The sequence below is a fragment of the Chiloscyllium punctatum genome, chromosome 8, assembly GCF_047496795.1.
Source record: "Chiloscyllium punctatum isolate Juve2018m chromosome 8, sChiPun1.3, whole genome shotgun sequence".
Classification (NCBI taxonomy): Eukaryota; Metazoa; Chordata; class Chondrichthyes; order Orectolobiformes; family Hemiscylliidae; genus Chiloscyllium; species Chiloscyllium punctatum.
The window spans coordinates 108,246,313-108,267,057 of NC_092746.1; the positions used below are offsets into that span (position 1 = coordinate 108,246,313).

General features: G+C 41.3%; 1 protein-coding gene across 1 annotated transcript in view; it reads left to right on the forward strand.

The window, feature by feature from the left end:
* cnpy1 (canopy FGF signaling regulator 1) overlaps window positions 1–20,745 on the forward strand; it is an 89,351-nt gene that overhangs the window by 30,814 nt on the left and 37,792 nt on the right. Inside the window, exon 2 of the mRNA XM_072576225.1 lies at window positions 13,590–13,705. Within this exon, the coding sequence (XP_072432326.1) occupies window positions 13,590–13,705 (116 nt within the window). The remainder of the gene's footprint in view (window positions 1–13,589; window positions 13,706–20,745) is intronic.

Here is a 20,745-nt window from a genome sequence, read left to right on the forward strand (position 1 = left end):
ATTGAGGGGCTTGGATAGGATAAATAGACAAAGTCTTTTCCCTGGGCTGGGGAGTCCAGAACTAGAGTGTATGGGTTTAGGGTGAGAGTGGAAAGATATGAAAGAGACCTAAGGGGCAACTTTTTTCACACAGAGGGGGTACGTGTATGGTATGAACTGCCAGAGGAAGTGGTGGCGGCTGGTACAATTGCAACATTTAAAAGGCACTTGGATGGGTATATGAATAGGAAGGGTTTGGAGGGATATGGGCCGGGTGCTGGCAGGTGGGACTAGATTGTGTTGGGATATCTGGTCGGCGTGGACAGGTTGAACCGAATGGCCTGTTTCCATGCTGTACATCTCTATGATTCTGTGACTGTAACCTCTCGGTTCTTAAACTCAGTCCTGTTAATGAAAGCCAATATATGCCTTCTTAACAACCTTATCTACTTGGGAGGGAGTTTTGGGCGTGGACCCCAAGATCCCTCTGTTCCTTCACACTGCCAAGAATCCTGCTTTTAACCCTGTATTTCTGCATTCAAGTTCTACCTTCCAAAATGAATCATTTCACACTTTTTTCTAGGTTGAACTCCATCTGCCACTTCTCAGTCCAGCTCTGTGTCCTGTCATTGTCCCGTTACAACCTACAACAACCCTCCACACTATCCACCACTCCACCAACCTTCATGTCATCAGCAAACTTACTAACCCACCCTTCTACTTCACATCCAAGTTATTTATCAAAATCACAAAGAGCAGAGGTCCCAGAACAGATCCCATGTGAAACACTACTGGTCATCAAGCTCCAGGTTGAATACTTTCCATCTACTACCACCCTCTATCTTCTAGAGGGGCCCGCCATATTTCCCTGTATCCCACATCTCCTTACTTTTTGAAAATGCCTACTGTGGGGAACCTTATCAAACACCTTGCTAAAATCTATATGGACCACATCCATTGTTCTATCTTCATCAATGTGTTTTGTCACATTGTCAAAGAATTCAGTAAGGCTTGTGAGGCATGACCTGCCCCTCATAAATCCATGCTGACTATCTCTGATCAAGCTATGGTTTTCCAAATATTCATAAATCCTGTCTCTCAGAATCCTGTCTAATAATTTGTCCACTACTGATATAAGACTGACTGGTCTGTAATTCCCAGGGTTGTACCTGTTCCCTTCCTTGAACAAGGGAATAACATTTGCCACTCCAATCATCAGGTACTACTTCAGTGGACAGTGAGGGTGCGAAGATCTTTGCCAAAGGTGCAGCAATCTCTTCCCTCAATTCCCATTGTCACATTGCGTATATCCTGTCTGGCATGGGAGCCTTTTCGGCACATTCTCCTTATTAACATCAACCTGTTCGAGCGTATCAGCCTGTTTCACACTGTCCTCAGAAACGACAAGGTCTGATTCACTAGTGAATACTGAGGTGAAGCATTCATTAAGGACCTCCCTTACCACCTCCGACTCCAGGCACAAGTTCCCTCTATAATCCCTGCTCGACCCTACCCCCACTTTGACCATCCTCTTGTTCCTCGCATCTCATCCTTGCCTCAGTGGGACAAACCTATCCAGCACTATCAGTGAATGCTACCTAAACAACCTCCACACTTCTGTTGTGCATTTCCCTGAGGATATCTGTTTGCAATTTAAGCTCCACAGTTCCTGCCAAATAGCATTGTAATTCCCCCTCCCCCAATTATATACTTTTCCCTACCATCTGCTCCTATCCCCCTCCATAAGTATAGTAAAGGTCAGGTAGTTGTGATCACTATCATTGAAATGTTGTCCCACCAAGAAATCTGACACCTGACCTGTTTCATTACCAAGCGCCCAATCCAATATGGCCTCCCCTCTAGTCAGTGTATATACGTATTGAGTCAGGAATCCTTTCTGGACACATCTGATAAAATATGCTCCATCCAAACTATTTGCATTAAGTAGGTTCCAATCAATATTGGGGAAGTTGAAGTCACCCATGACATCAACCCTATTACTTCGACACCTTTCTCAAATCTGCCACCCAGTCTGCTTCTCCATGTCTCTATTGCTATTGGATCTATAGAAAACTCCCAATAAAGTGACTGCTCCTTTCCTGTTTCTGATTTACATCCATAGTCTCTCAGTCGACAAACCCTCCTTCACGACCTCCCTTTCTGCAGCTGTTATGGTATCCCTGATAGCAATGCGACTCCCCCACCTCTTTTACCCCCCTCCCTATTCCTTTTGAAACCTTCAACCCCGGAACATCCAACAACCAGTCCCACCCCTCTGATATCCAAGTCTCCATAATGGCCACAACATTGTAGCTCCAAATACTGATCCGTGCTCTCAGTTCACCACCCTCATTCCTGAGACTTCTTGCATTAAAATAGACACACTTGACCCATCACACTGACTGCAGCCTTGCCCTATAAACTGTCTATCCTTACTCACAGACTCTCTGCATGCTGTATCTGCCAGTTCACCAGCTTCCCCATCGTCTGATCTGTAGCTCCGGTTCTAGTTCCCCTGCCAAATTAGTTTAAACTACGTCCGCAATCTCTCTCCATAAAACCATGTGACACAGGAGCAGAATTAGGCCATTTGCTCATCAAGTCTGCTCCACCATTTGATTGTGGATGATCTGTTTCTCAGTCCTATTTTCCTGTCTTGTCCCCGTAATCCTTGATCCCCTTACCAATCAAGAACTAACCTTACTCTGTCTTAAATGCTGTCAAGGACTTGGCCTCCACAGCTTTCTGCGGCAATGAGTTCCACAAGTTCACCACCCTCTAGCTGAAGAAATCCCTCCTTTCTTCAGTTCTAAAAGGTCAGTCCTTCACTCAGATGCTCTGCCCTTGGGTCCTGGTCTCTCCTACTAATGAAAATGTCTTTTCCACATCCACTCTATCCAGTCCCTTGGTGCTTCAGACTTCCAAAGCCTTTCCCCATTTAGAAAATAGACTATGCCTTTATTCTTCCTACCAAAGTGTATAACCTTACACTTTTCCATGTTGTATTCTATCTGGCAATGCTCCAAGCCTGTCAAAGTTCTTCTGCACCCTCCTTGTTTCTTCAACACTACTGGTCCCTCTGTGTATCTTGTGCCATTAGCAGACTTAGCAACAATGCCCTCAATTCCTTCATTTAAATCATTAACATATAATGTGGTCCCAGCATGGACCCCTGCAGAACTCCACTAACTACCAGTTGCCATCCTGAAAAAGACCCCTTTATTCCTACTCCTGCCTTCTCCCAGGCAGCCAATTCTATGTCAGTATCTCGCCCACAGTGTTAGGGATAGCTACTTTATTTTATGTTATATGAATTGTTTATTGTCACATATATCTGGAAAGAAACAGCAAACATTTTGCATTGCCATAATCTGATGCCATCTTGATTTACAAAAGAATAAACAAAATTACACAGAGTTTATGTTCCTGTGCAGCATCTTGTCAAAGGCCTTCCTGAAATCCAAAGCGATTACTACTGGCTCCCCTTTGTCTGACTTGCTCATTACCCCCTCAGAGAATTCTGACAGATCCCTTGGTGGTGCTGTGCTGACTCAACCCTACTTTACTATGCACTTCATAATCTCATCCTTAATAATGGAGTCTAAAATCTTACCCATCACTGATGCCTAAAGTTTTCTATCTTCTACCTCCCTCCTTGACTGCAGTGATTGTAAGGACATTGGTGGTGATCTTTCAGCAGTTTCCTTAGCTATCTCCTTCAAATCTCCAAGTGCAGTGCATCCAGTCCAGGTGATTCATCCACCTTCAAGCCTTTCAATTTCCCCAACTCCTCCTTTGAACTGGCCTCTACTCTTTTAAAGTTCTGATATATTATAAGTTCCTCCACCACTAAGGCTTCCGTCTTTTCGATTTAAAAAGAAATCTCCTACAGTCGTAGAGCACGGAAACAGACCTTTGGTCCAATTAGTCCATGCTGAACACTATCCCAAACTAAATTAGTCCCACCTGTCTGCTCCTGGCCCATATCCCTCCAAATCTTTCCTATTCATGGACTTATTTAAGCGTTTTTTAAAGTTATAATTGTGCCTGCATCCACCACTTCTTCAAGAAATTCATTCTGCATGTGGACCACCCTTGGCGTAAATGATTTGCCCCTCATGTCCTTTTTTTTTCAAATCTGTCTCCTCTCACCTTAAAAATATTAACCCCTCATCTTAAAATCTCCTATCCTAGGGAAAAGATACCTAATATCAACCCTATTTATACCCCTCATGATGTTATTAGCCTCTATAACTCTTTTAATATTACTAGTAGCTTACTCTCATAATTCAGCTTCTCTCAATGCTTTTTCAATTATCCTGTGCTAGTCTTGTCTTCCCAATAATCTTCACCACATTGTGTGCTTTTCTTTTGCTGCCCCTGACTGCTCTAGTCAACCATCCCTCCTCCTCCTCTTCGTTTCACTCTTCTTCCTTCGGATGACATTTTGCTGTGCATCCTAAATTATCCCAGAAACTCTTGCCATTGCTGTTCCACCTTTTTCCTGCTAATCTCTTTTTTTTTTCAATCAACTCTGGCCAGCTCCTCCTTCATGCCTTTGTAGTTACATTTATTTAATTGTAATGCCATTACATTTGATTCCAGTTTCTCCCTCTCAAACTGCAGGGTGAATTCTATCATGTTATGGTCACTGCCCCCTCGGTGTTTCTTCACCTTAAGCTGGATTAGTGGTGCTGGAAGAGCACAGCAGTTCAGGCAGCATCCAACAAGCAGCGAAATCGACGTTTCGGGCAAAAGCCCTTCATCAGGAATAAAGGCAGTGAGCCTGAAACATGGAGAGATAAGCTCGAGGAGGGCGGGGGTGGGGAGAGAGTAGCATCTGCGAATCCTCTTGCAAGGATGCCTGCCTTGAAGAAGTTTTCCTCCTCTCTCTACAACTCTATGCTACTCTCTCCCCACCCCCGCCCTCCTCTAGCTTATCTCTCCATGCTTCAGGCTCACTGCCTTTATTCCTGATGAAGGGCTTTTGCCCGAAACGTCGATTTCGCTGCTCGTTGGATGCTGCCTGAACTGCTGTGCTCTTCCAGCACCACTAATCCAGTATTTGGTTTTCAGCATCTGCAGTCATTGTTTTTACCTTGTCTTCACCTTAAGCTCCCTAGTCAAGGTTAGTTCAGATTAGTTTTTCAATTCTTTCTGCCAAAATGAGCAATTTCACATTTTCCCACGTTATCCTCCATTGGCCACATCTTTGCCACTTGCTTAAGCTATCTGTATCTTATTGTAATCTCATTGTTCCCTCTTTTCAAATTAATTTCCTATCTCTGTATCTGCTATTTATCAATAGAATTCACATTGTATCCTGTCAAGAAACCATACAGGAATAAGTAACATATTTCTGTCCTTTTGAAGCTCTCTGTGGCAGACCAGAGGCCAGACAACATATGATTTGATAAATTGAATAAAATTAGATAACAATTCATTATTGCAATATGAATAACTTGCTTAAATATATGTAAATAATACAGATTTTTTAGTCCTTCAGGAAATTTTACAGCATGGAATTTTAATTGCACTGGTAATTTTAATTTTAATAATCAACGTTTTTGTTTATTTTGGAGCCACAATACAGGTCTCAGGAAAGAAATCCAAGATTTGGCCTTGTATTCCCATAGCTTTATCCACTTCATGATGGTTGCACAAGATAGTAGGTCAAAGCTTCACAAAAATCACTGAAACAAATTTAAATTGGTTTCCCTTGAGCCTTGTGACATTCTGCAATCTCTTATAAAGCCACAAACTGCCTTACACATTCCTCTGGAGGGTATAATCCAGCCATTTTTCTTTTCATTAACCTGTCTGCCTCCAAGTCGTTTGTCTTGTACGTGCTATGAAGACCCAAAGAATTGCTTACATTAACAACAGTCTCTCTTGGTTTTATAGAAATGTATTTCTATATCTCTGCCTTTTCAAAAACAACTATTTTTAGACTTTTTCTGCCCATATTAAGGTTTCTGTATTCTATAATGTGACATACTAAGAAAAGTTAGCAAAGGAAGATATTAGAAGAAGATGAACATGCCAAAATTCAAAGAAAATAAACATTTTATTAACTTTTTTTCCCCATTTTCAATCTTAGTGATATTTTGGCTATTTCATTCCTGGCTTCTTATACTTGGAAATTGGAGCAATTTGTGAATGGTCTTTGACTAAATAGCAACTTCTAATTCATTCAAAAACTGACAACACAACGAAGATGGTTTGTGTGACCAGATCAATGTGAAACAAAAAGTCACCACAACTAAAGGACAAACAAAAAGGATCAATAAACCTATTTATTTGGTTAGAATAACCAAATATCATTTGTGGAGCGAAATTATACTGTTTTGCAGTCGATCAGCATCCATTGCCTGATAGCCTTTGCATCCATTTTTCAATGACTGTTAACTTTTAATAGTCACACATCATAAAGATGCGTTTCCAGTTGAATTCATCACGCAACAATTTCGTAAAACATTTGTCACTCCATGATGTGCTGCATGACTATAAGATGATCAATTTGATTTCTAGAAATATTAAGGTAAAAAACACACAACACCAGGTTATAGTCCAACAGGTTTAAGTGGCAGTACTAGCTTTCGGAGCGCCACTCATCAGGTGGTTGTGGAGTACACAAATGTAAGACCGGAATTTATAGCAAAGGTTTACAGTGTGATGTAACTGAAATTATACATTGAAAAATACCTTGATTGTTTGTTGAGTCTCTCATCTGTTAGAATGACCATGATCGTTTCACTTCTTTCATATGTAAATCACGAAACTTTTTTTAAAAGTTACATTCTCAGGTTAACTGTAACAATTGGTGTCAGTCAGGTAATGTTGAAGGTGTTAGCCCGCGTGTTCCCTGTCTGTGCCATAATGTTTAGACTGATTCTAATCTAAAATGTGAGATAACAGAGTCTTACATGGATTCATGCAGTTTTCGAGCAAAGTACAATGTAAAGGTGCAAGTACAAATTCACCCCACAAACGTGTATGTGTGCATGTGGGTTTGTGTGTGTGTCTGTCTGGGGTGGGGGTTTGTGAGTGTGAGAGTGTGCATATGTGTGTGAGTGTAAAGTGTCTAAGTCTGTGAGAGGATGCGTGTGTGTGTGTTGTGTATAACCTGATGTGTGATTTTTAACTTTGTACACCCCAGTCCAACACTGGCATCTTCAAATCATAGAAATATTAAATTAACGCCTGTGGGATTAATGGGGTAGTGGTACAATGTGGATGATTGTGAATTGGCTGTGAGTAGTGGTGAATGGTTGATTTTTTTTCGAACTGGATGAAATAATGTGGCCATAAGACAGAAAAGCAGAAGTAGACCATTCAGCCCATTGGTTTGGATGGAGATGAGGACTAGTTGGGGAAATAAATCACTCATGGGAGTCGTCTATATGCCCCAGACAGTAATCACATGTGGGGCAAAGTATTGAATAAGGAATATTGGGTAGTTGTGATAAAGTGACAACAAGAATTATGGGTGATTTTAAGCTACACTTAAGTGGAAAAATCACATTGGCCAAAGTAGCCTCAGTGAGTTCATACAATACTTTGTGATTGTTTCTTACAGCAGCACATTCTGGAAACAATCAGCAAACAGGCTATTCAAGGATTGGTATTATGTAACATAACCGAATCCATGACCTCAGAGTAAGGGCACCATCAGTGAAAGATCATAATATAATCGGAGTTTGCACTCATTTGAAAGGAAGGAGGGTAGTATTTAGGACTTAGCAAGGGTAACATATGCAAAGACTAGTATTTTGGATACACACAAAGATAGCAATGTGGGCGTGAGAGGTGAGTTTAGCTGAAGTGACCTGGGTTTATTAGGCGAGGAGACAGATCAATTGAGAAACAGCGGCAAATATTGAAAGGGATAAATTTCTATTATGTCGAAAAATTCCAAGGGAAGAACCCATTATTTATGGTTAACTGAAGAGCATGAGGGAAAAAGCATACTTAAGGTGAGTGAGTGGTCAGAATATAAGGAAAAGTAGACAATGTCTAAAAGCTTAATCAGGATGAATGTGTTAGCACAGAAGTGGAAGCCAGCTAGAAATGTAAAAATGGATAGCGAGAATTTCTATAGGTATTTTAAAAAGGAAAAGAGTACATGAAATGAATGGTCCTCCATAGACAGAGAGAGAGAGAGGATGGTGAGTTATTACTTGGTAATAAGGGAATGACGGATGAAATGAACAAATGTTTTGCTTCTCTCTCCTCTGTCGAAGATACAAAAAGCATTGAAAGATGTGCAAGCTTTGGAAAGGGTTTAGAAGAGATTAACTAGCATGTTGCCTGGTATGGAGGGAAGATCTTCCGAGGAAAGGCTGAGGGACTTGAAGCTGTTTTCGTTTGAGAGAAGGAGGTTGGGAAGTGACTTAATTGAGACATATAAGATAATCAGAGGGTTAGATAGATTGGACAGTGAGAGGTGTTTTTCCTCGGATGGTGTAGAAATAGGAGCAGAAGTAGACCATTTGGTCCTTTTTTTTGAGCCTGCATTGACATTCATTATGAGCACAGTTGATCATTCAACTTAATTCTTTGTTCCTGCTTTTTCACCCCATACCCTTTGATCCCTTTAACCCAAAGAACTATATTTAACTCCTTGAAATCATTCAATGTTTTGGCCTCCACTATTTTCTGTGGCAGCAAAATCCACAGGCTTACCACATTCTGTGTGAAGAAATTGTTTCTCATCTCCGTCCCAAATGGCCTACATTGTATTCTTAGAATGTATCCCCTGTTTCTGGGCTCCCTGGTAATGGGGATTATACTTCCTGCATTTATCCTGCCTAGTTCAGTTGGAATTTTATTGGTTTCTATGAGAGCCCTTTTTTTTTGCAAACTTCAGTGAATAGAGTCCTAACTGATCCAGTCTTTCTTCTTAGGTCAATTCTGCTTTTCCAGGAATCAACCTGGAAAGTCTTTCCTCTGACAAGGATACCAAAACGGTACACACTGCTCCACGTGTGGTCTCACCAAAGCTCTGTACAATTATAGCAAGACACACCTGTTCCTTTACGCTAATTTTCTTGTTATATAAGTTAAAATAGCATTTGCTGTCTTCACTGTCTGCTGCATTGGTGTACTTTCCTTGTGGTGTGCAAGGAAAACATGTTTCCTTTCTCCTGCTCCGCCACCCCCCCCCCCACCCTTTCCCAGTCTATTGGTATTCAAATAATAATCTGTTGTCCTGATTATACTGCCAAAATTAATAACCTCTCCTTTATCCACATTCTACTTTGTCGTGCATTTGCACACTCAACTTATCCAAATCTTACACTGATCTCTGCATTCTCCTCAAAGCACACCCTCCCATCCAGTTTTGTCATCTGCAGTATGGAGGTATGACATTTAGTTCCCTCATCTGAATCAATACAAAATATTGTGAATAGCTGCGGTCCAAGCTGGGCTCTACAGTACCCTACGTGTTGATGGCCGCTGCTCAAAAAAAATCCATTTGTTCCTCCGCTGTTTCCTATCTGCCAACCAGTTCTCTATCCAATAGAATAGAATAGCAATTTATTGTCACTTGACCTTTTATCAAAAGCTTTCTGAACATCCAAGTAAACTATATCCACTGGCTTCCCTTGAAAACTCTACGAGTTACTTCCTCAGAAAATGCTCAATAGATTTGTCAAGCACAAGTTTCCTGTGATTCTTGAGTCCAATCCTGTCACTGTTTTCCAAGTGTTATGCTATTAATTTTTTTTTACAATGGGCTTTAGCATTTTTCACAATGCCAGTGTCAGGCTAAGTAGTCTATAATGTTATTTCTCAACCTCCTTTTTCAAATAATAGGGTTACATTAGCAATCCTTTAATCCATTGGAACTGCTTCAAAGTTCTTGGAATTTTGAAAGATGACCACCATCCACTTTTTCTTGGGCCACTTCTTTATGTCCCCTGGAATGTAGATTATCAAGTCATGGAGATTTGTTGGCCTTTAATCCCATCAATATCCCCAACACAATTTCCCTACAAACATTGATTTCCTTCAGTACAATAAGCAGAAAATGAGTACTGTGTAAACTGATGGATCTGAGGGATGACAAGTGTCTGGGTCCTGATAAACTTCATCCTCAGGTGTTAAAAAAGGACATGGTTTATCAATGTGTAGATGCTTTGGTATTTAATTTTCTAAACTTCCACGGATTCAGGAAAGGTTCAATCAAACTAGAAGATGAAGAACACTAGAACATGACCCCTCAATTCAACGATGGAGGGAAGGAGAAAACAGAAAATTATGGCTGGTAGACAGAAAAGAGATTGTGTGTAAGTGTAGTTCTTTGTGTGATAGGCAGGATCTGACAAGTGGAGTCCTGCAGGGGCCTGTGCTGGAGCCTCACCTTGTACAATTTGCAAGAATGATTGAGAGGAGACAAGTGAAGACATGGTAGCTAAATGTTCTAGTCTCCCTAATCAAGGGTAACGTCATTCCACATTTGTCTGCTTAGCCTTGTGAGAATTCTTTACATTTGAATCAGACCTCTCATTCTTTTCAACTCGAGTGTACCAAGCTCTCTTCACAGTACAGTCCTGCCATCCCTAGAATCAACCTGGTGAACCTTCGCTGCGCTCCCTCTATGAAAAGTATATTTTCTCTTTGGTGCGGACAGCAAAACTGCAAGCAATATTCCAGAGGTGGACTTGCTGAGATCCTGTATAGCTCCAGTAGTATGTCTCTATATCTGAGCTCAATGTCTCTTGCAATGAAGGCCAATATACAATTTACCTTCCTGATTCGTTGCTGCATCTGCCTGGTTACCTTCATTGACTGGTGTACAAGAACACCCAGATCCCACCATACATCCACTTCCAAATATATCATGATTTAAATAACACTCTGCCTTTCTTTATTTCACACTGGTGTTTAACTTCACGTTTATCCATTGTTGTACTACATCTGTCATGTTTTCTGCCACTCAACTTCCTAGATCACCTGGAAGCCGCCTTGCATCCTCCTCACAAATCTCAACAGCAGCTAGTTTTGTGTCCTCAGCAAACATGGAAAACTTGCATTTTATTCTCTCATCTAAGTCTTGAATAGCTGATCCCTATGATACACAACTAGTGCTGTAGGCCATCTGGGAGAAAAGCATTTTTCCCTTGCTGTTTCCAGAATTAAAAATCTCACAACAGCAGGTTATAGTCCAACAGCTTTATTTGGGAGTACAAGCTTTCCGAGCAATGCTCCCTCGCCAGGTAGCCACTGGGGCAGGATCATAGGAAGCAGATCAAAGTGTCAGACATCTGATGCGATATATTCAACAAACCTAGATTGCTTTTAAGTCTTTAATCACTTTGAATGGGTTACAGATTTCGATACATTAATATGCAAGTCCCAGAACTTCTTTCAAGTCATATTCCTGGGATAACTTAAGATTTTAGTTTTTAAAAAAAAGCTGGCATCTCAGCTCAGACGATGCATTGAGGTTTTTCATAAAACCTTCAGTCCTCTGGGAGAGGGGTAGGGGGGCTCCAGTGTTATCATGGAGGAGTTGCAGATGGTGGAGCTGAGACCAAGGTCTCCCAAGTTTTGAGATCAGCCTGGAAGGCATAATGTTGAAGGCAGAGCTGTACTCAATGCACAGGAGTCTGACGTAGGTCACCTTGTTTTCCTGATGTTTCGGGAATGAGTGCAGTGCTGGGGAAATGGTGTTGGCTGTGGACCTGTTACATTGGTCGGCAAATTGCAGGGGATCAAGGCAGGCTGGGATGCAAGAGTTGATGTTGGCCATGACCAACCTCTCAAAGCGCTTCATAAGTATGGAGGTCAGAGCCATTGGGCAGTAGTCATTAAGGCACGCCGCATATGTTTTCTTATCTCCTGCAATGATGGTGGTCTTCTTGAAACAGGTGGGGACTTTAGCTTTTAGGGGGGAGAGGTTGAAGATGTCACTGAATATTTCTGCCAGCTGGTCTGCACAGGATCTAAATGCACGGCCGGAGACTCCGTCTGGGTCCATGGCTTCCTTGGTTCACTCCCGGGAAGACCAATTTGACGTCTGCAGCAGTGATGGAGGGAACAGGTGCATCCAGGGTAATTTGGGTAGGTGACACCATGTCACTGGCATTCTGCTCAAACCGAACATAGAAAGCATTGAGTGCATCAGGGTGAGATGTAACTTTGTTTGCTATCTTGCTCAGCTTCATTTGTATCCCATTACGTTATTTAGGCCTCGCCACAGGTGGCAGTTGGATCCTCAACATAATAGGCCTAAAAAAAATCTCTCATGCACCCCAGGTAATCCTCCACCACAGTATTATCGCTAGTTTGGTCGATATGTCAATTTAAGTCATCCATGGTCACTATTGTACTCTCATTGCATCTTTAATCTCCTGTTTAATGCCAACGCTTGCGTCTCCGGTACTGTTTGGGAATCTGTTTTCGGCTCCAAGGTATTTCCTATCACTAACCATACAGATTCCACATCGTGATTTTCTGAACCATATCCTTCCTCGTGATTAAATTGATATCATCCATAATTAGCAGTGCTATCACATCTCTCTTCCCTGTTTGCCTGTCCTTCCTAAATATCAAATACCCCTGGATATTTAGTTACCATCCTTGGTCACCCTGTAGCCATGTCAACATAATTACAATAATATTAACACTGTATATCCATGAATGTCCATTTGGTCTGTAATCACTTGGACAGACTCTTCCATCAGCTCCCCATCCAATTGTAATGTCACTGTGTTACCACCTCTGCATGATGGTGGGTGACTGAGGCAGACACACTCGCGCAATCATAACTTAGTGATAATGTCAAGCTATTGATTGACTCGTCTGTTGGACTGCTAAACATTCTGCTACAACCATTGGTTTTTCTTTTCACAATTTCATTACACCGATTAATCTAGAGACCGAGATAATATTCTGGAAACCTGGTTTGAATCTGTCGTGGCAGATGATGGAATTTGAATTCAGTAAAATTATGGAATTAAGAGTCTAATGATGACAAAGTAGATTGTCAGAAAATCCGTTTGGTTAACTGATGTCCTTTTTTGGGAAGGAAACTGCCATCCTTGCCTTGCCTGGCCTGCATGTGACTCCTTGATATACATCAAAAGGATGTGGTCAATTAGGGATGGCTTAATCGTGATATCCACATCCTGTGAATGAATTTTTAAAACAATCTGATCAGAAGTGCTAAACCTTCTCAATATCTATAAATAGCAACATGCAATGTGTTTTCTCAATCTTTCATGAACTCGTTGTCTTAATCTCTTTGTTTTTGATATTACATCAGTACTAAACCAATCTATTTTCCTTTCTCTGTTCCATTTTATAAATCAGAACATTTGTAATGTCTCTAAACAACTGTGCCATTTAAGTATTGGTCATATTTTCATTGTTAAAGATGAGCTGGAATTTTTATAATTTGAGATTTTACTTTTAGCAATTTTTCGTATACTTATATGCCAAAAGATGGTAGAAAAGCTTACTAAGTTGATGAGGTAGCTGCATGTTTCAGGTTCAGTTTATGGAGGATAGAAAGCTACTCTGCCAATTTGTAAAATCATTTTGATTTTTTGTAAAAACTGTTATCTTGTATTTATTTGACTTGATTTTGTTTGAATTTTAAGTTTGCAGGGCCTTGGTGGCTGAACTAGACTGGGCAATTAAACAAGTGGATCCAAAGAAAACTATTCAAGTGGGGTCTTTCCGAATTAGTCCTGATGGTTCTCAGAAACCAAATGAGGTATGCATGTTATTTAATAAGCATATTTTAAAGCCACTTATTCAAACAGCAGTGGTCCACGAATTCAGTAACCTTAATCTTATAGGGTAATAGATTATAAATTGAATCTACCCTTGGGAAGTCTAAGTAATCTTTTTGTAATATCTGGGATGGATTTTAATATATTAAGTAATTAAAGTATTCTAAGAATCTTCATGAAATTCAGAAAGCAGAAATACCAAATTTACCATCACTTTGCTGTTTGTAGCTTTTGTTGGTAGTTCTGAGTTTAATGAAATAACTGAGGCAGCATAATGACTTATTCTGAAAGTGCTGGCATATTTTTGTGGTGTGCTGATAATTTTAACTGGGATTCATATGGTCTGTTTGTTTAGAATAATGTTTAACTTCCAGTTTTATTATGTATCTAATAGCTACTACATTGAGTACAAAGCTTCTCTCATTAAATGAAGGGGATTAATTTTATTATATCAGTTTCTCTGAAAATTAAATTTCCTCTGAAGTATCAGTCCCACTGATATATTTAAAGAGACAGTATGGGAAAATGAAATGCTCACAGAAATGACTTATGCCAAAAGTTCTTCCAGCAATAATTTCTGTATAATCTAAAATGAAATATTGTATGAAGAAGAAACTAATTACTGAAGGGGGGAGCAGGAGAGGTAAATGAATTAATTCAAAATTCTGGTCTTCATAATCAAGTATTGTTTTCCTTACATCAAAATGAGGCTGTTAAACTTTAGAATGTATTCCCCTTTAGGACACTTTCAAAGAGGAGATGGTTTTGTTACAGAGTAAGTGAATTCTTGTGAAAGGGATTAAGGCACTTTACCTGAATGCTCGTAGCATTCATAACAAAGCAGATGAACTAATGGCACAGATCATAGTGAATGATTATGATGTGGTAGGCATCACAGAGACTTGGTTACAGGGGGGTCAGGACTGGCAGTTAAACCTCCAAGGATTTTCAACTTATCGAAAAGACAGGGAGGTCGGCAGAGGGGGTGAGGTTGCCTTGTTAGTTAAGAACAAAATTGAATCTATGGCACTGAATGACATAGCGTCAGATGATGTGGAGTCTGTGTGGGTGGAATTGGGGAACCACAAAGGCAAAAAAACCATAATTGGAGTTGTGTACAGACCTCCTAACAGTGGTCAGGACCAGGGACGCGACATGTACCGGGAAATAGAGAAGGCATGTCAGAAAGGCAAGGTCACAGTGATCATGGAAGACTTCAATATGCAGGTGGACTGAGTAAATAATGTTGCTAGTGGATCCAAAGAAAGGGAATTCATGGAATGCTTACAGGATGGCTTTTTGGAACAGCTCGTCATGGAGCCCACAAGGGAGCAGGCTGTTCTGGACCTAGTGCTTTGCAATGAACCAGACTTTATAAAAGATCTTAAAGTAAGGGAGCCCTCAGGAAGCAGCGATCATAATATGTAGAGTTCAGTCTGGAGTTTGAAAGAGAGAAGGCAAAATCGGATATAATGGTGTTACAGTTAAATAAAGGTAATTACGAGGGCATGAGAGAGGAACTGACAAAAATAGGCTGGAAGCAGAGGCTAGTGGGGAAGACAGTAGAGCAAAAATGGCAGGAGTTTGTGGGTATAATTGAGGACACTGTACAGAGGTTCATCCCCAAGAAAAGAAAGATTATCCGGGGAGGGATTAGACAGCCATGGCTGACAAAGGAAATCAGGAAATGTATTAAAGAAAAAGAGAGATCCTATAAAGTGGCCAACAGCAATGGGAAATCAGAAGATTGGGAAGGCTACAAAAACAAACAGAGGATAACAAAGTGATTAATAAGAAAGGAGAGGATCAAATATGAAGGTAGGCTAGCCAGTAATATTAGAAATGATAGTAAAAGTTTCTTTCAATACATAAGAAACAAATGACAGGCAAAAGTAGACATTGGGCCACTTCAAACTGATGCTGGAAGCCTAGTGATGGGAGATAAGGAAATAGCAGGAGAACTTAACAAGTACTTTGCGTCAGTTTTCACAGTGGAAGACATGAGTGATATCCCAACAATTAAAGGGAGTCAGGGGGCTGAGTTGAGTATGGTTGCCATTACAAAAGAGATAGTGCTAGAAAAGCTAAAAAGTCTTAAAATTGATAAATCTCCTGGCCCCGATGCGATACATCCTAGAGTTCTGAGAGAGGTGGCTGAGGAAATAGCGGAGGCATTGGTTGAGATCTTTCAAGAGTCACTGGAGTCAGGTAAAGTCCCGGATGATTGGAAGATCGCTGTTGTAACCCCCTTGTTCAAGAAAGGATCAAGACAAAAGATGGAAAATTATAGGCCAATTAGCCTAACCTCGGTTGTTGGTAAAATTCTAGAATCCATCATTAAGGATGAGGTTTCTAAATTCTTAGAAGAGCAGAGTCTGATTAGAACAAGTCAACATGGATTTAGTAAGGGGAGGTCATGCCTGACAAACCTGTTGGAATTCTTTGAAGAGGTGATAAGTAGGTTAAACCAGGGAAACCCAGTGGATGTGGTCTATCTAGACTTCCAAAAGGCCTTTGATAAGGTGCCACACGGGAGGCTGCTGAGCAAGGTGAGGGCCTATGGTGTTCAACGTGAGCTACTGGTATGGATTGAGGATTGGCTGTCTGACAGAAGGCAGAGAGTTGGGATAAAAGGTTCTTTTTCAGAATGGCAGCCGGTGACGAGTGGTATCCCGTAGGGTTCAGTGTTGAGGCCACAGCTGTTCGCATTATATATTAATGATCTGGATGAAGGGACTGGGGGCATTCTAGCAAAGTTTGCAGATGATACGAAGTTAGGTTGACAGGCAGGTCGTGCTGAGGAAGTGGGGAGGCTACAGAAGGATCTGGACAGTTTGGGAGAGCGGTCCAGGAAATGGCTGATGGAATTCAACGTGAACAAATGCGAGGTCTTGCACTTTGGCAAGAAGAATAAAAGCATAGACTACTTTCTAAACGGCGAGAAAATTGGTAAGGCCAAAGTTCAAAGGGATCTGGGAGTGCTAGTCGAGGATTCTCTAAAGGTCAACATGCAGGTTGAGTCCGTGATTAAGAAAGCGAATGCAATGTTGTCATTTATCTCAAGAGGGTTGGAATATAAAAGCACCGTTGTGCTACTGAGACTTTATAAAGCTCTGGTTAGGCCCCATTTGGAGTACTGTGTCCAGTTTTGGTCCCCACACCTCAGGAAGGACATACTGGCACTGGAGCGTGTCCAGCGGAGATTCACACGGATGATCATTGGAATGGTTGGTCTAACATATGAGGAACGGCTGAGGATCCTGGGATTGTATTCATTGGAGTTTAGAAGATTAAGGGGAGACTTAATAGAGACGTACAAGATAATACATGGTTTGGAAAGGGTGGACGCTAGGAAATTGTTTCCGTTAGGTGAGGAGACGAGGACCCGTGGACACAGCCTTAAAATTAGAGGGGGTCAATTCAGAACAGAAATGCGGGGACATTTCTTCAGCCAGAGAGTGGTGGGCCTGTGGAATTCATTGCCGCAGAGTGCAGTGGAGGCCGGGACGCTAAATGTCTTCAAGGCAGAGATTGATAGATTCTTGTTGTCTCGAGGAATTAAGGGCTACGGGGAGAATGCGGGTAAGTGGAGTTGAAATGCCTATCAGCGATGATTGAATGGCGGAGTGGACTTGATGGGCCGAACGGCCTTCCTTCCACTCCTATGTCTTATGGATGACTACACCCACATCTTCCTGGATGATTAAAGATAGTTGAAATGAGACTGAAAATAGGGAGGTGAATAATACGTCTGAAGATGTGCAGGTTAGGTGGATTGACCATTCTAAATTATCCCATTGTGTCCAGGAATGTGCAGGCCATGAATTAAACATCGTAAATGTGCAGTTATGGCGATAGGGGTTGTGCGTCTGGGAGGGATGATCTTCGGAGGGTCAATATAGATTCAGTGGGCCGAATGGCCTGAATGACCATTCCTCTGTTGGAATTCTGTGATTCTGCAATAGCCACAAGGTGGGTACAGTAGCATTAAGAACCAGGAGGAGGAATTTCAGCCCCTCGAGCCTCCTCCTCCAGTTGATAAGATCATGGCTGACCTCATCTCTGCCTCAACTCCACTTTCCTGCCTGCTATCTATAACCCTTAAATCCATTTCTAATTATAAATCTGTCTATCTTCTCCTTAAATGTATTCAATGTCCTAGCATCCACAGTACTCTGGGGTAGTGATTTCATGACGTTTTGAGAGAAAATAATAAAGTGAAATCTAGAAATTTTTATTTTAAATAAGATCTCTTCTCTCTGAGGGCAAGGAGAGGGTATGAGAATAAACTTATATCTAATGTAAAAACTAAAATAAGAAGTATCTTGGAACACTTAGCTAGTAAAGGCATACCAAAGACAGAATGGTTCCAGTTAGGGACCAACAATGAGATCTTTTGGAGGCAGAAATTTTGACTGAGGGACTTAATGACTTCTTTCCATTTCGCTTCCCTGGTGAAGATGATGTTGCAAATGTAGAAAAAGTGAATAAATACTTGAAGAGAAAATATAATTACAGGGATTTGCAGAAATTGCAGGGAAGTGGGGGTTAATTGAATTATTCTACCAAGGAGCTGAAACAAGAAAGATGAGCTGAATGTGCTGTATCACTCTGATACTTCATATATAAACAATTGCCTTCGAGTAGACTGCACATGTTGTGTACTTCTGTTAACTTGTATGCGAGCTAGGCTTGGAGGTGGTGACTTCCAGAACTGGATTTGTGCGTGTGAGTTTAAATTTATGTAGGACATGATTCCTAAACTTATGAGGCAGAAGTACATTTTCAGAAATGATGTTCTTTATATTTGATGTTAAGCTGGTGTTTTGTCTCCTTTTCCTGGTATCTTAGCCAATATTCTCAGCCAAAGACATCTTCAAAAGAAAAGCAGTCTCAACTGTTCGTTCATTTTAATAATCTTGTGTCTTCATTGGCTTCTTTGACTTCTCAACATTTTAAGCTTGGATTTCTGCCAATTTATTACCCATCCTTAGATATGCACTGCTTAAAAGTGGTGTGCTGATGATTCACCTGGCTGGCCACTTTAGAGAGCAGTTTAGAGGTAAATGACTTGTTATTATTGATTTTTTTTAATATAAAATATTTTACTTTAATTTGAATTTAGATGTTTTTACAACGAGGTTTGGATTTCAATTTGAATTTTGGTTTGCTATTCCAGTAACTTGATGACTACGCTATTACATCGTTTTATCACGTCATTTGTGTTGAGTAGTTTACTTTTATGTATCATTAATCATGCTAATTGTTTGCAGCAGGAGGTGTCTGAACAGCATATAGAACAATAGAATAGAATAGAACAATAGAACAATACAGCACAGAACAGGCCCTTCGGCCCACGATGTTGTGCCGAACTTCTATCCTAGATTAAGCACCCATCCATGTACCTATCCAAATGCCGCTTAAAGGTCGCCAATGAATCTGACTCTACCACTCCCACGGGCAGCGCATTCCATGCCCCCACCACTCTCTGGGTGAAGAACCCACCCCTGACATCTCCCCTATACCTTCCACCCTTCACCTTAAATTTATGTCCCCTTGTAACACTCTGTTGTACCCGGGGAAAAAGTTTCTGACTGTCTACTCTATCTATTCCTCTGATCATCTTATAAACCTCTATCAAGTCACCCCTCATCCTTCGCCGTTCCAACGAGAAAAGGCCGAGAACTCTCAACCTATCCTCGTACGACCTACACTCCATTCCAGGCAACATTCTGGTAAATCTTCTCTGCACCCTCTCCAAAGCTTCCACATCTTTCCTAAAGTGAGGCGACCAGAACTGCACACAGTACTCCAAATGTGGCCTAACCAAAGTCCTGTACAGCTGCAACATCACCTCACGACTCTTGAATTCAATCCCTCTGCTAATGAACGATAATACTCCATAGGCCTTCTTACAAACTCTATCCACCTGAGTGGCAACCTTCAAAGATCTATGTACATAGACCCCAAGATCCCTCTGTTCCTCCACCTGACCAAGAACCCTACCATTAACCCTGTATTCCGCATTCTTATTTGTTCTTCCAAAATGGACAACTTCACACTTGGCAGGGTTGAACTCCATCTGCCACTCCTCAGCCCAGCTCTGCATCATATCTAAGTCCCTCTGCAGCCGACAACAGCCCTCCTCACTGTCCACAACTCCACCTATCTTCGTATCATCTGCAAATTTACTGACCCACCCTTCGACTCCCTCATCTAAGTCATTAATAAAAATTACAAACAGCAGAGGACCCAGAACTGATCCCTGCGGAACTCCACTTGTAACTGGACTCCATGCTGAATATTTACCATCTACTACCACTCTCTGACTTCGACCGGTTAGCCAGTTTTCTATCCAATTGGCCAAATTTCCCTCTATCCCATGCCTCCTGACTTTCCGCATAAGCCTACCATGGGGAACCTTATCAAATGCCTTACTAAAATCCATGTACACTACATCCACTGCTCTACCCTCATCCACATGCTTGGTCACCTCCTCGAAGAATTCAATAAGACTTGTAAGGCAAGACCTACCCTTCACAAATCCGTGCTGGCTGTCCCTAATCAAGCAGTGCCGTTCCAGATACTCGTAAATCCTATCCCTCAGTACCCTTTCCATTACTTTGCCTACCACAGAAGTAAGACTAACTGGCCTGTAATTCCCGGGGTTATCCCTATTCCCTTTTTTGAACAGGGGCACAACATTCGCTACTCTCCAGTCCCCTGGTACCACCCCCGTTGCCAGTGAAGACGAGAAGATCATTGCCAACGGTACTGCAATTTCCTCTCTTGCTTCCCACATAATCCTAGGATATATCCCGTCAGGCCCGGGGGACTTGTCTATCCTCAAGTTGTTCAAAATGTCCAACACATCTTCCTTCCTAACAGATATCTCTTCTAGCTTATCAGTCCGTTTCACACTCTCCTCTTCAACAATACAGTCCCTCTCGTTCGTAAATACTGAAGAGAAGTACTTGTTCAAGACCTCTCCTATCTCTTCCGACTCAATACACAGTCTCCC